Here is a 16,742-nt window from a genome sequence, read left to right on the forward strand (position 1 = left end):
CAGATTATGCAAATAGTGCACACTATAGAATATTTTTAAAGTTAGGACGTTGCTGCTTGAAGAGTTTTTTTCACAGTCCAGGCCCATATGCTTCCTAACGAAGTAATTGGGCTTCCTGTGGTGCAAGCTGCTTATTTCCTCCCGGTCTAAAGGATACATCCAAGATTTGAAGGCACTTTAATTCCAAAAATAAAAGAAATGCTTTAAATACTTGTATTAAAAAAGGTTAAAAGATTAAAAAAACATGTTGAGCAAAAGACTTCATTTAAAGGGACATTAAACACTTTGAGATATTAATCTAAAATATTTAATTGTATGTAGTAAAAAAACTTTGCAATATACTTTCATTATTTATTTTGTTCCCTTTTCCTGTAATTTAATTCTGAATATTGTGGGCTTCCTAAATTCCTGTTAAAAGTGGAAGTGCAGACACAACTGTATTTCACACAGTCATTGGTTGCACGCTTAGAAGCAGCCATTTATAACTGTCTCTATTGCCCATAGCAAAAGTTAAAATATGGCACCCACTGCATTATTGACATTAGAATGTTACCCTTATTTCTTCAATATTAAAAAAACTAATGTAATTTTAAAATACATGCATATATTATTCTCAGGCTAATATTTGCTCTGACACATCATTCTTTTAATGTTTTATTTAGGCCTAGATTATGAGTAGAGCGCTATTGTTAGCGTGAGGAGCGTAAAAGCGATCATGAGATTGCAGTGTTTTTTACGCTCAAGTGGTGCACTGTTAAAATTACAGCGAATTAGTTTGCGCAAAATCACGGTAATTTATGCTCCGCATATTTTCTATGGGTAGCGATGAGTGGTAATATAAGCTTGTATTATAAGTTGAAAGTAAATACGATTATGCAAACGCATTTGCATTTACCGCTCAAAGTAAAGAGGTGCCTGGAGGAAACAGTTGTACTAAACTACATTTTGAACCCTTAAAATTGCCACCCCCCATCACAAACTACCTCTTTAATCTATTAACCCCTAAATTGCCACAACCCCCTCCGCAAAGTAAGCTTCTACACTGTTAACCCCTAAACCGCCAGCCCACCCCATTGCAAAATCTCCATTACACTATAAACCCCTAAAGCACAAGCCCCCAATGCAAATTTGCATACTAACATCTAAACCCCTAACACCCCCTAAGTTAACCCAAGATAGACTAAACCTACTTTTACCAAAAATCCTAACTACCTTTAAAAATATTAAAGGACCAGTCAACACAGTAGATTTGCATAATCAACAAATGTAAGATAACAAGACAATGATATAGCACTTAGTCTGAACTTCAAATGAGTAGTAGATTTATTTTCTGACAATTTTAAAAGTTATGTCTTTTTCAACTCCCCTATACCATGTGACAGCCATCAGCCAATCATAAATGCATACACATACCATGTGACAGCCATCAGTCATTCACAAATGCATACAAACTTATTCTTGCACATGCTCAGTAGGAGCTGGTGACTCAAACAGTTTAAATATAAAAAGACTGTGCACATTTAGTTAATGGAAGTAAATTGGAAAGTTGTTTAAAATTGCATGTTCTATCTGAATAATGAAAGGTTAATTTTGATTGAGTGTCCCTTTAACTTACCTGAGAAAGTACAAAAAAAAATGATGGGGACGGAGCCAGCTAGCGAAGTGGATGGTCGCACAGTAACAGAGCTCCCGGCCAAAACTTCAATATTAAGGATTTATCCACCTTTCTTTTATACTTAAGATTTTCAGAAATGATATCCTGTTCTTAACTTTACACCTAGGAAGAACCCGGGAGCTCACAACAGTACGGCATTACTTATGCCCATAATATGTCTGACCCACTCGCATAAAAACTACTGACAGCTGGGAAAATAGCATCGCCAAGCCCAAAAACTCCACTATGCTCCTGTGACCCAGAGAATAACCAGATCGCCATCGTGAGTAACCTAGACATCAGACACTGAATAGCTACCAGTGTCACGACCGGAATACAAAGTGTGAAGCGCCATCTTGGACCGCATGGTTGCACCTATACTAATTTAACAGTATGCACATACAAGCATTCTATGTAGCTGTTGTGGATCTGATCGCAGATTTTGAGAGGAGGACATGCAATTGCCTGGACAATCCATGTGAGACTACACAGATAGAAGATATAACTGCTGAAGAACCTCTTTTGAAGCTTGAGGAGAGCCCACAGAATGCAGCCCCAATCACTCCGCTCATATATGAAGCACCCATGCGGCGACCAGGAGGGTCAGAAATAGCTCTGAAAGGAAGTGTGCGAGCTGCCGAGTTCACTGCGTCGGATGAGCAGCATGACTACTTTAGGAAACACAGATTGAAACACGGAGCTGCAGACTACCCCACGGCCTCAGCGGCCTTACCTCACACTCTCATGAAAGCTCCCGGTCTCAAGTCCCTCCAACTGTTAGACTCTGTTCCCGCACTAATGCCTAGCACCACCAACAGCAATGAGACTCCCTCTGATTCGCTTGCACTTATCAAGGAACAAGAGCAGTATATTCCATGGGGTCAGCGGACTGGTATTGGTTAATCTGAACATAACATCCGAGATACCTGGTCACTGAGACTCCTTTACAATATTCTTTATGGCAATGTTTCCCATACTTGGACCAGACTGTCTTGAGTACCCCATACGATAAGTGTCCATATTATTAAAAATTGTGTTTCCTAGTATATACACATTTGGCCTCAGCGATCAACAACAGCATTCTCCCCTTATGTATAAAATGTTTATTAACAGGTTTTCTAGAGATTATAGGTGGCACGTTGTTTATTGTTACTTGCTCTAAGCCTCACACATAGAGACCCTTTATTACTATTGTTGGACTATTGATAGATGTATACATGTACCAAGCAGGTCGGGAAAGGTTCTCATGATGGCCTGCTGTCACAGTAAGAATGCTGGCAATAGATGGCTTTTTAGTCCCCATATTTTTCCATAGCCCTTACCATGTTTTTCACATTATGTATAGCGTTTGAAGTAAAACTAACTCAAAGTCATGAAATAATAACCTCACTTTATAGACTGGATGAAGCCTATTCAAGTTAATGTATTCTTATTCCAGAACCAACGATCGCTGAGTATACTGTATCTTGCTGATGTTTCCTAATTTTCAAATGTTATTCATATTAATACTTTTAAAATTTTGAAAGTCACTTTTTACATGTTTCCATCTCCCTGTACTATGGGTTTTCATCAATCAATTATTTGCAGGCCTCTAGGCACAACAACGCCCATGAGATATAATTAGGGTTACTTAAACCATGCCATATTAATAACTTAGCCATACTGCTACATCACGTTCCTATAACCTACAACATAGGGCTATGAATCTCATATTTATGCATGCATATTTTGTTATCCTATAACAACATACACAGAAAGATAACCATTGTTGTGCTCATGTGGATGCTCCTGTCCTGCCTGTTTGAGGACCTTGTTTGTAAAAGTTCTTATATGATATACTACCCGGTAGACCCAGGTATCATTACGATATATATATATATTTTGGAACTAAAGGCTGGGTTTAGGATCTAAATTGATGTTAAACTTATTATAGCATTTATCTTTCTATAAGTGCTGGGGCTTCTGTTCTTATTTAATTACTAACTACCGTGTGGTATACTAGACAATATTTATCATGACCCATCTGCGGAGTAATCTCTGTCACAGTTCTGGATCTGTTATTAATATAAATACTATTTTTAATATAATCTGATTATATCAGGGGTATAGTTATTTCTATTCTTTAATTAGCCTAGGGAAGTCATGTGTAACTATCACACACTTTTACAACATACTTTTGGATGGCAGGACCTGTCAGCGGCCGAGGCAGAGTTCTGTACGTCATTCCATTTCTTAGTGTTTAGAATATATTATACTGGCCCCCCAAATATCTGACTACCATTTGCCCTCTTTTTTATTTAAAATGTCTGCGCTTAACCATTTGCCATTTGCTCCCCAGTTACTTCTCCGAATTGTATATAGCTTAACGTCCGCTACACACTTTCATAGACCCAGTACTTGGTTACTAATGTTGGTTATTTATGTGCACTCGATGTGAGATATAACTATGCTATACATCCAGTGGGCTATATGTTCTAATGAAGGTATGCATGTCTGTACTACCCTATAATGCTGAAGCAAGCCCACTCAGTACACTGAACGCCTGGCACCTGTTATATATATGTATCTGTCCTTCTTTTCATTCACAACAAACCTCTAAGTCCTTAAAGATACTTACTTCATTGATATTACTTTATTACCACCTCCCCCCCCCCCCGTCACCACCATAATGTGCCTCCTTTTCTAGGAGTACTAACTACGCGGCTTGTCTTGCTTATGCCGCATTTCACTCATAGCTCTCCAACAACAACCCTCAGTGTACCGCACCCTAACTAGCTTGTTTGTGAATATATCTTTCAATATAATATTACGACAATCACTTCCCCACAGATAAATTGTCTTGAATGACAACTTGGAGGGATTAGGCCTGGTTAACGCCTGTATGCTTTTCTTCTGTTATAGTCCCTAACAGAGAGTGGATAGAAACTTAATTTGCAAAACCTGAGGTCATAATAGAGAGATCCAAGAGTGGCCTCTCTTTTTTTTTCTTTCACCTTCCTTTACTCCCAGCTATTTCACTTATGTTCGGTCCCTAGTGGACCTCCAGTGTTCATTTGAGAAGGTTCCCCTTTATATAGGCATTACAAACTAACTCTATTGTACTGTTTAAGTTTTTTGATTTTGTAACATGTTATATGTACGTCATTTTCGCTATTTACCTATGCTGTTTGTATGCCTATTTTGAGTACCTCAATAAAAATTTATATAAAAAAAAAAAAAAAAAAATGATGCTTACCTGATAAATGTATTTATTTATGGATATGGTGAGTCCACGACGTCATCAATTACTGTTAGGAAAATCACTCCTGCCCAGCAGGAGGAGGCAAAGAGCACCGCAGTTAAACTGTTAAGTATCACTTCCCTTCCAACAAACCCCCGTCATTCGACCAAAGATAATGGAGAAAAAGGACTAACATAAAGGTGTAGAGGTGCCTGAAGTTTAGTCAAAAAACAACTGTCTAAAAATAAAGGGCGGGGTCAAGGACTCACCATATCCGGAAATAAATACATTTATAAGGTAAGCATTAATTATGTTTTCTTTCCTAAGATATGGTGAGTCCACAACATCATCAATTACTGTTGGGAACCAATACCCAAGCTAGAGGACACTGATGACAAGGGAGGGACAAGACAGGCAGACCTAAACAGAAGGCACCACCGCTTGAATAACTTTTCCTCCAAAATTGATAACATTTGGAAAAAGTATGCAAAGGAGACCAAGTTGCAGCCTTGCAAACCGATCCACTACAGCAAACAATGTGACCACAATATCAAATCAGCATGTATAAAACACATTTCTCTTTCTTGCATTTTCTATCATGCATATCCAAAAGCAGCACTTTAGCTTACTTGAGCAAACAGCCCCAATAAAAGCCCAAATAGTGCCTCCAAGAATATAATAACAACCACAAAGGATTAAATGTCTCATTTAACCCCTAAATCTCTCTCTCACACCAGTGCCTGCACCCTGCCCTTAAATAATCCAGCCCAGTGGATTAAAATAAAATGTCCCAAATATACTGCAGTATAACATAATGTGCCAGCCTCCTAGACCCAGAAGACGAAAGGCACTTACCTGCATCTAGCCGTCCGACAGGAGGACAGCCTACACAGCGTGAGAGGACACCACTCCTCACAGAGACCTGTAGAAAAAAGAAAGAACAGAGTAAACCTACTCTGGCTTTCTATACCCTGGGCAGCAATTATGTTAGGAAAACACAGCAAGGCCCACCTCACAAGTTCCTAACTGCTTTAAAGCCACCACTGCCCTACTTAAGAGACTAACATGGAGTACGGCTAGACCGAATCTTGAAAGGAATGATCAGAGTAAACCTACTCCGGCTTTCAAACTAGTTAAAATCTTACTTGAAGTAAAAGAAATCCATTTTTCTTCAGACACAACAAAACTTCACCTCCTCCATGCACCAAGGCAAAGAGAATGACTAGGGTTTGTGGGAAGGGAAGTGATACTTAACAGTTTAACTGTGGTGCTCTTTGCCTCCTCCTGCTTGCCAGGAGTGATATTCCCAACATTATTTGATGACGTTGTGGACTCACCATATCTTAGGAAAGAAATCTTACTTTACCTTTTTAATAAAACAAACTACCATTTATATTAAAAAAAAATTACGCAAAATAACATTACAGTAAAAAAAAAAAAACTAAAACAAAAAACCCACACTTTTGTACGGCATTGCCCAAAAGTGAACCAGCTCTTTTTCTTAAAACAAAAAATCTAACACTAAACCCCAGCATGGTACTCACCAAAGATGATGGCGGTGCTCCATCTTCATCTCAGGGGTGGTCCTTCTTCCTCCTGGCGGCGGACCATCTTCATATCTTCATCCTGACGTCGGCGGCGGTTTTCTTCCATCTTCAACATGGAGGTCCTTTTCCCCAGCTGCACATTGAATTTTGAAAGTGAGGTACCCTTTTATATAGGGGTACCCTTGCATTCCTATTGGCTGATTTTCATGTTCAAATTCAAATCAGCCAATAGAATAAAAGCTTTTTCTTTTGGCTGATTTGAATTTGAACATGAAAATCAATCAATAGGAATGCAAGGGTAACCTTATATAAAAGGGTACCTTACATTCAAAATTCAGCATGCGTCTGGTGACAGCATGAAGAGGACCTCCGTGATGAAGATCTGAAGAGGGATGAAGACCGCTGCCGCCGGGAGTAAGATAAGAAGATGGACCGCTGCCAGGATGAAGAAGGACCACCGTCGGGATGCCTGTTTACTGTAGCTTTAAAAACTAACTGCAAACCCTAGCGGTATTCAGGGGATCAAGTAACCGGCTGAGACACTAATTATATTCTTACCTTCACATTGTGGGAAGTCACCAGTCCAGTTGCCATGTTCTGAGCAGTGCAAGCTGCTAGACCCTCTTAGTTTAAATCCCTCTCTGCACTGGAAATGGCAAGCAGATGTGAAGGCAGGGTGACCAAAAGGGTGAGTGCAGTTCATAGAAGAGTCTTCAGGTATTTGCTCAATCTCAGCACATTTTATAACTAAACAACAAAAGAACATAATACATTTAACATAACATTTATTTATTCCAGCAAGTTTTATATATTTGTATGAATTTTATTAAAGGAGATAATACCCATAAAATAAATAAAATCCAGAAATACAAGAAACAAAAAGTGGAGGGCACTATACATCTAAATATAATCACCACATTTATTCATAGACAATGCAAAATAGATATAAGTACATTTAAAAGTAAGGGACGTCTCTTCTGGTCTAAGTGAAGCAGGTGGCTATACAATCATTGCACTCTTTCATGCCCTGAGTGGCGATAGTGAACTTTGGATTTTAATTGTGACTTGATTTTTTTTCCCTAAAATCTAAAGGGGGTATTAGATAAAATGTTATAGGCATTTTGGGAGATGTCCCTTACTTTTAAATGTACTTATATGTATTTTGCATTGTCTATGAATAAATGTGGTGATTATATTTAGCTGTATAGCGCCCTCCACTTTTTGTTTCTTGACACATTTTAGCACAGGTGGCCGTAATCATAGATGTTGTGTTTGTTGTATGACAAACAGCTGCAGGACACATCCTTTTTAAATAGGATGACCTCTATCTATCTCATCCATGGGAGGTTGATATCTGTTGTTGCTGTCTGTTGTTTACATAGCTTTTTTTCATACAGAGAATACTACAATGTTCATATTTTTGGAATAGGTGGAGGTTTCAATTGGCAAAACCAGCTATTTCAAATGACAAAATAAAAGAAGAGTAGGTATTTGTAAACCATTTACTACACTCCAACATGTAAAATTGATAACTGTAGAAAAAAAAATTGATAGTACAAGGTCCCTTTAAATATTCATATAATTTCTAAATATTATAGATTACATAGAAAAACTGTTACAAACCATGTTCACACTCTGCACCATAGTAGCCAGGATGACAGTTACAGGTATAGTTGCCGATCGTCTCCATACACTCGCCGCGTTGGCTGCAGGATGATGCTTGGCAGTTGGCTACAAATTCAAATCAATAATATTAAATATCAAATGTCAACTTTAGTCTAAATTTAAGCACATTTAAAAAAAAAAAATATTTAGGTTAAAGAAATACAAAAATGTAAAGCTCTTTCTTAAACTTTAATGATCTAGATAGAACATGCATTTTAAAATAACTTTCAAATTTACTTCTAGTGTATAGTTTGCTTAGTTTTTTTTGGTATTCTTTGTTTAAAAGAATACATAGGTAGGTCCAATAGCTAGTTGCTGATTGGTGGCTGCACATGTATGCGTCTTGTCATTGGTTCACCTGATGTGTTCAGCCAGATCCCATTGTTGCTTCTTCAACAAAGGATATCACAGGAATGAAGCAAAGTTTTGTATTGGAAAGTTGTTTAAAATTGTATGCTCTATCTAAATCATGCAATTTGGGGTTTATTTCCCTTTAAACAGATATATGTGGTTTATTACAATATATCATTTAATAATTATCTGCATGTTAATAACTGCTAATGACCCATTTTCATTATTTATTGGCAATACTATTTTTATTATTGTTCTGGTGGAAAAATGGCCTATACTTTAGCATGTGCCTGTTCTGTTTTTCGTATCACAATCTAAATTCTTGAGGACAAAAAAACAATATTGCGATCTACCCCTAAGTGTTTGACTTAGGCAAATAGGTTAAACACATACACCTAGATATAGAGTTCTGCGGCCAAAGGGGTGCGTTAGCAACGCGTGCTTTTTCCCCCCCGCACCTTTTAAACAACGCTGGTATTAAGAGTTCTCATAAGGGCTGCGTTAGGCTCCAAAAAGGGAGCGTACAGGCATATTTACCACCACTGCAACTCTCAATACCAGCGGTGCTTACGGACGCGTCCAGCTTCAAAAACGTGCTCGTGCACGATTCCCCCAGAGGAAACAATGGGGCAGTTTGAGCTGAAAAAAAACTTAACACCTGCAAAAAAGCAGCATTAAGCTCCTAACGCAGCCCCATTGTTTCCTATGGGGAAACACTCTCTAAGTCTGCACCTAACACCCTAACATGTACCCCGAGTCTAAACACCCCTAACCTTACACTTATTAACCCCTAATCTGCCGCCCCCGCTATCGCTGACTCCTGCATATTATTTTTAACCCCTAATCTGCCGCTCCGTACACCGCCACCAAAATACGTTATCACTATGTACCCCTAATCTGCTGCCCCTAACACCGCCGACCCCTATATTATATTTATTAACCCCTAATCTGCCGCCCCCAATGTCGCCGCCACCTACCTACAATTATTAACCCCTAATCTGCCGACCGGACCTCGCCGCTACTATAATAAATGTATTAACCCCTAATCCGCCTCACTCCCGCCTCGCAAACCCTATAATAAATAGTATTAACCCCTAATCTGCCCTCCCTAACATCGCCGACACCTAACTTCAAGTATTAACCCCTAATCTGCCGACCGGACCTCGCCGCTACTCCAATAAAAGTATTAACCCCTAAAGCTAAGTCTAACCCTAACCCTAACACCCCCCTAAGTTAAATATAATTTAAATCTAATGAAATAAAATAAATCTTATTAAATAAATTATTCCTATTTAAATCTAAATACTTTCCTGTAAAATAAACCCTAATATAGCTACAATATAAATAATAATTATATTGTAGCTATTTTAGGATTAATATTTATTTTACAGGCAACTTTGTATTTATTTTAACCAGGTACAATAGCTATTAAATAGTTAATAACTATTTAATAGTTACCTAGTTAAAATAATTACAAAATTACCTGTAAAATAAATCCTAACCTAAGTTACAATTAAACCTAACACTACACTATCAATAAATTAATTAAATAAACTAACTACAATTATCTACAATTAAATCAACTAAACTAAATTACAAAAAAAAACAAACACTAAATTACAAAAAAATAAAAAAAGATTACAAGAATTTTAAACTAATTACACCTACTCTAAGCCCCCTAAAAAATAACAAAGCCCCCCAAAATAAAAAAAATGCCCTACCCTATTCTAAAATAAAAATGTTCAAGCTCTTTTACCTTACCAGCCCTTAAAAGGGCCTTTTGCGTGGCATGCCCCAAAGAATTCTGCTCTTTTGCCTGTAAAAAAACATACAATACCCCCCCAACATTACAACCCACCACCCACATACCCCTAATCTAACCCAAACCCCCCTTAAAAAACCTAACACTAAGCCCCTGAAGATCTTCCTACCTTGTCTTCACCACGCCGGGTATCACTGATCCGTCCAGAAGAGGGTCCGAAGTCTTCCTCCTATCCGGCAAGAAGAGGTCCAGAAGAGGCTCTCAAGTCTTCATCCTATCCGGCAAGAAGAGGAGATCCGGACCGGCAAACATCTTCATCCAAGCGGCATCTTCTATCTTCTTCCATCCGGCACGGAGCGAGACCATCTTGAAGCAGCCGACGCGGATCCATCCTCTTCTAACGACGTCCTAAGTCCGAATGAAGGTTCCTTTAAATGACGTCATCCAAGATGGCGTCCCTCGAATTCCGATTGGCTGATAGGATTCTATCAGCCAAACGGAATTAAGGTAGGAAAAATCTGATTGGCTGATTTAAGGTGAGTGCAGGCAAAAGGGGTGAGAACCTTTTATTATTATTATACAGCATCAAATTGCCTACTTCACGCAAACAAAAGCGGTTACAAGTTAGCAGCTTCAAGTACCTTGCTTAACCTGCCATAGCCAGCAATAACTTCACATGCTGTATAGTATTACACCTAGGCTCTAACAGGCCACATTATTTCTGGGACTCACTCTATTCATATTTCACTGCCATACTACAGCCCTCACAGGTTTCTATTTAACTGATGATCACAGAGCCATGTTCCAGAATAATAAAGGCAAGAAGGGTGGCTCCAGCTCCCGATAATTCCTGCACAACAACTTAGGGGAAGAGCTCCCGCCAGGTACTTGCGGCCTCACCTTTGTGGTACCCCGAGCACTGTGGTAAGAAGCAGTCATATTTCTATACAGACAACTAAGCCGACATTTAAGTTATATAAGCGCAGCAGCTTATATCAACAAAGCAATACGCAACTTAATTGACACATTAAATATCCAGTATGACGCTCTCATACAAAAGCTTAGGTCTGACCCCAGCCCATTCCAGAACGGATGCGATGAACATTGTAAACAGTCGAATGGCACTCTACCTTTTCCTGATCCTCCAACCTCTCCCTACAGTGCTGACCAGCTCACAGGAAATAATACCAATAATAATCAGTATGGAAAGAAAGAACATCCTCAGTTTGCTATGGAGGAATCCTGGCCGAATACTGAAGTACACCTTATTCTAGACTCCCAATGCCAAATTGACTCCCTTTGTGGAGTAGAATTTGTACTTCTTTTACCTACTCTATCTGCTAGAGTAGATTCTCCCCCGCAATCAGACTACGGTCTGAGAAACACAGAACCTCATAAGGTTAATCAGCAATGGACTCTCCTCCATTATTTGTTTGGACTTGAGCGGCTACAAAGGAGAGGTGGGGGTTAACTGCAAAGATCCTGCAACTTTCACAATACGGAGTACCTAGTTACCTACTTACTTTTTTTTTTTTTTTTTTATTAATAATTTTTATTGAGGTATTCAGAACATACAAAAACACAATCAAATATTAATCATGGCAACACGCCTATAGACATAGAGCCAGACACATACATACAATATATAGGCATGTCTTAGAAACCTTTAACAACAATAGATTCTCATCAAGAGAATATGCACAGAGCCATGTGTAGTACCTCATTTTATGTATAAACATGGTAGCTTGGACAAGTAAAAAATAGCTGAATGAGTGTGGATTCTGAGACCTGGTTTTTGTAGGAAGGTTTTGAACAGGAGCATGTAGGTCCTTGGGAGTCCACATCATTTAACTTCAGATATTATAGAAAAAACAACCCTCTAAAATATAAAAAGGGCACATACCCCATTAAAGGGATAAGTGGTGAAGACTACAGTGAGAGGGTGTTAAGTTTAGTTTCTCCATATACCCTTTAGGGTACTATAGGCTTGTGTGAAGCCTCAAATTGCAAGAGAAAACTGAGTAAAATACTAAAACCTGCAAGCAAGTGTGTAAAAAATATAACCTCACTGGTTTCAACAAACATATAGATCTGTCACAGTACAAAAATGTATGCTGGTCATACAGTTATCATACATAATGCTATAGAGATTAGCACAACTACAAACAGGTAAAAAATATATGTAAGAGGTAAGCTTGGGGGGGGGGCAGAAACAGAGTGAGGTATGAAATCTCTTGGGAAGACCTCTAAATTGCTATGTGCCTGTGTAGCATATATATGGATGATGCCTCTCCTAAACAAATAGCATTCCCTGTATAACAGAGACTAATTTTTAGGACCCACATCTATCCTATGTCTAAGAATGCTGTATTTTATATTGTCCCAACAGAATGGATATAATACACATATTAAAGATTTAGCCTGCAGACCTGAAGAGAACATTTTACATCTATGAGTTGTAGCATAGGTAACCTCTAAGGACTCAAGAGGCAGAGCGCTAAGATAATGTGGGTTATTTCTTTAGAACTGAGAAGCACAATATAATAGCGTTTAGCATGTCACATAACCCAACTGGCACCAGGGTATTGCTCCACGCTACAGCCATACGACTGGGATGAGTATTAAGCGGTGCTATGCAAGTATATTAAACAATCCCATATGCAGCAAATGAACAGTATTAGCAGACCTAATGAGCTGTCTTGGCCGCCGACAGCCCACCCTTTGTACAAATGTATTTGCCTCCCTGCTAACGATAATAATACAATGTCCCACATCTCAGTCCCCGGGGTACAACCAGATGCAGTAACCGGGTAAACTCCGCCAATACAGGCTTCATTATGAAATATTTCACCCAGTCCGACAGTCTTAAGGGGTACTGTTATGCCCGGGCTTACCGTCCATAGTCTAACCAACCCCCACTCTCACCGCCGTTAATACATAGAGGGCCTCAAAGCCCCGAGAGTTCCTTCGCACAGGGCTCACCAAGTCAAAGTGGGAAACAGTCGCAGAGTTCTGTACAGATCTAGCTTCCACGGGGTCAATGTCTCTGTTAGGAGGGCCAGCAAGTGGCAGGAGAGGGCCTTGCATCCGTCGCCTCCAATTTCTATCCGGCTGAGCGATCTCAGCATAGTAAGCAGGAGCTGGTCTCCCGGCCCCCGAGGCCGTAATCCGTGCTCCGGTAGTGGGCGTTAGTCTCTGCGTCGGATTCTTCTCCAAATCTCGGCTAGGAGAGCCAATTTGAAACACCTCCCGCAACACTATTGCTAGCTTCTCCTCCATCTCATTGGGCTCCACACTTAAGGGCTTGAAGGCTAATGTCAGATCTTCGTGTCGCCATTTATCCCCACGCTGCGCAGCAGGTGGGCTTGCAATTCTGTCAATCCTCTCGCATATCATCTTGCCACGTTCTTCTAATAGCATCTGTATAACGACAAGTAGCTCTTCCATGTTGGAAGAGTTTAGAGAATTGCTCATATCCTCTTTTTACCTGGTTTCCCAGGGGGGGTGCCGAGAACCCTCTCTGTTAGAGCTGCCAGGATTCTCAACAGTCCGGCCTGACCAACTTGCTATATAAAAGTTAAAAATATGAATATCATCCGCTTCAGTAAAGTTTCTTCTACATAGTGTTATAAAATGTAGCAGTGGATGGTACAGAAAAATGTAGATTACATGGCAGAATGTAAATTGCTGAGCAGAGTCTTCAGTTTAGCGACCATCTTGGGCCATAGCCCGGACACGCCCCCACCTACCTACTTACTTTTTAATATTTCACAATACCCTACCGGAGATATCACTAGTAATGCTAAACGCTGTTTTTTTAGTTTTTGTGTTTGTTTTTAACAAGCTTGAATATGTCTTACTCAATACCTATAGATGCCTAGATTGCACACTAAGGAATAGACATGTTCTTACTTAATATGCTAGTTACTGGTTTTCCCCTTATAACAGAGATCTAAATGTCTTTTAACACCCAATTATGGGCCTCTTCTATCCCCCTAACAATATTTTGAATACCTAAAGTGAAATGGTGTCTGCTCTTGAAAACTTAGATATTATCTCACACCTTTTGTTGCAAGAATACTCATCTAGAAGGGAGCTACCTATATATTTAAAATAACCAGAGAACTTCTTTTCTTATTATTATATCCTTTCCTTGGGGCTGCTTACTATTTCTGCTGGCCGGAAACAAATAGTGGAGTGTAGACCCTAGTTTTCAGACTAAGGGGAGACTATGATGCAGCCACGTCCAAGCTAAGTATGTTAACACACTTTCATATTTAGCATACTGTTATAGAGAGTTCGTATTATTATTGTTTATTAGTGTCAGTGCCATACCATAGGATTCAAGAATGCTATCAGAAATTACTAGCGCCTCTTAACTATACACCATGTCTATTTTCTGGGCTGACAATGGTCTCTTTCTAATAAAAAAGGAGTTTAACATCATAACTTACCACAATACTCTAGTTCACCTCTTTACTACCAGGCACTTACAATATACACGTAAAACCCATACAACATTTATTACTGTATATTATATATCTTCATAGTCCAAAAGTGACCGATCATACCCTTGGACATGCATTGAACATTACCATGGCTATGGCCGGGGTTGTCGGACTCAGGTGATCATACCCCTATATGTGGCCAAAGCTTTACCACCCTATAAGATCCCCAACACTTATGCTTCCTAGTGCCTTGGATTAAACACAATACTTCCACTGAAGTTAGCTGGCGACTTAGACACCTGTACAGTTTGTACCTCTGTTATAAAATGCTTAGTCACAGACACATAGAAGATGTAACTTCTCTATAGCTTAACACTTAGGTTCATATGTCAGAGACACTTGCTATGTTTTGGTTTATAAAGTTTTAGGTCTCAGACCCATATTATATACTGTTCCATTTTATATTGCTCTATAAGTTAAGATACTATATGCATGTAGTGATATCTCTTACAACTAGCCGGCACTCACTTGATGTGAATGGGGGAGCGTACACATATAATACTCATTACTAGGTATACATTCATGCCTTAAGCAACTAACTACTACACTCCAGTTTCAGAACAACTACACTGTTTTATGTGTATCTCTCTTGAATATCTGTTGAGCTCCTACTCATTTTTACAGCTTTAAATCTGCCATAAAGTATATACAGCTAAATCTGCCCCTTTCCTAATCTCTTGTGTATTATATACTATTTTAGAGGCCCACAAGTGGCCATCTTTTCCACTAACCCCCCCCCCCCCCCCCGTACTAAGTTTAATAGATTGGCCCAAGATAGTATTGGAGGGTTTTCTCAATAAATACACATGTAATTTGCATTTCATCTTGGGTAACTATAGACAGACTATACCACATCTACCATAATTTCCTTTATATTTGACTTAAAGGTAATTTGTATTTCTGTCCAACTATTTTGTTAACAGATTGGTTGTTTAGGGCTCACATTTTGGTTTATTCCGCCATATTGTACTTAAAGGCTATTTTTAACTGTGTATTCTGCTCATTCGAGATGTGGTTATTGTTATTGCTGTATATGCATCATAGAAGTTATTATGGCTATTGAAGGCATTTCTGTGTTAAGAATATTCTACAACACACTTTGGAGACGTTTCTAGACTAGCAAACTGGAATAGATATTTAAAACTGTATTTTTTATATACGGCTATACAACTTGTGGCTCTTTTAGGCTTGCTGTATTGATTCTCTGTTAAAGTAACATTGTCTGTTTAAGTATAATAGCTAACCAAGCTATTTTATAAATTATTTGCTTTGCAAGGGTTGCATTTTTATTTTAAAAAAAGGAAATAACTAAATAACTTTATTTCTAGCATTCAATTTTTTTTTTGTTTTTCTGTCTGTGTGGGTAATTAGGGGTGGGAATATTTTCACCTGTTTGGGCCTTGCAAGCCTATAAATTTAGCACATTTACTCTGTGAGCTTGCTCTTTTAGGCTTGCTGTATTGATTCTCTGTTAAAGTAACATTGTCTGTTTAAGTATAATAGTTAGCTAACCAAGGTAGTTAGGCAAACAAGGTTTTGGGGTAACCAAGGGGAAATATATTTATTTTATACTTTTAAGTTAAACCTTTTATTAAGAATGTGTGAGAATCTCATTCAGTGTACAGCTTGCAACATGTTTGCATCACTGGAGCAGCCGCTTCTGGGATTATATGTTTGTGGCAAGTGCGAGCATATTGTCTCTTTAGAAACTCGTATTGGGGATCTGGAGGAACGAATTGCAACACTACATGAAATTCAGACACTTGAAAGGGAAATGGATAGGACTGAGCTGGTTGTTAATGGTTCCAGCAGTGGGAATGGGGAGGATTCAGATGAGGAGACTCCAGGATGTAGCTGGGTCACAGTTAGAGGGCGAAGTAAGCGGAAGAGACAGGCCAGTTCTGAGCTGGTACACCCCAATAGATTTGCAAGATTAAGTGAAGATGTTGGGGATATCAGTTCAGGGGTGGCAGTGTCAGAGAGGGCCGTGTTGCCTAGTATAGTGAACAGTCCTTTAGCTGTGGAAGAGGAGCAT

The 16,742-nt window shown here is 39.0% G+C and overlaps 1 protein-coding gene across 1 annotated transcript in view; it reads right to left on the reverse strand.

Moving 5' to 3' along the window:
* LOC128640708 (P-selectin-like) overlaps positions 1 to 16,742 on the reverse strand; it is a 171,895-nt gene that overhangs the window by 14,022 nt on the left and 141,131 nt on the right. The window contains exons 4-5 of the mRNA XM_053693136.1: positions 8,045 to 8,152; positions 6,980 to 7,168 (exon numbers count right to left, since the gene is read on the reverse strand). Coding sequence (XP_053549111.1) covers positions 6,980 to 7,168; positions 8,045 to 8,152 — 297 coding nt within the window. The remainder of the gene's footprint in view (positions 1 to 6,979; positions 7,169 to 8,044; positions 8,153 to 16,742) is intronic.

Source organism: Bombina bombina, chromosome 10, assembly GCF_027579735.1.
Source record: "Bombina bombina isolate aBomBom1 chromosome 10, aBomBom1.pri, whole genome shotgun sequence".
Taxonomy (NCBI): Eukaryota; Metazoa; Chordata; class Amphibia; order Anura; family Bombinatoridae; genus Bombina; species Bombina bombina.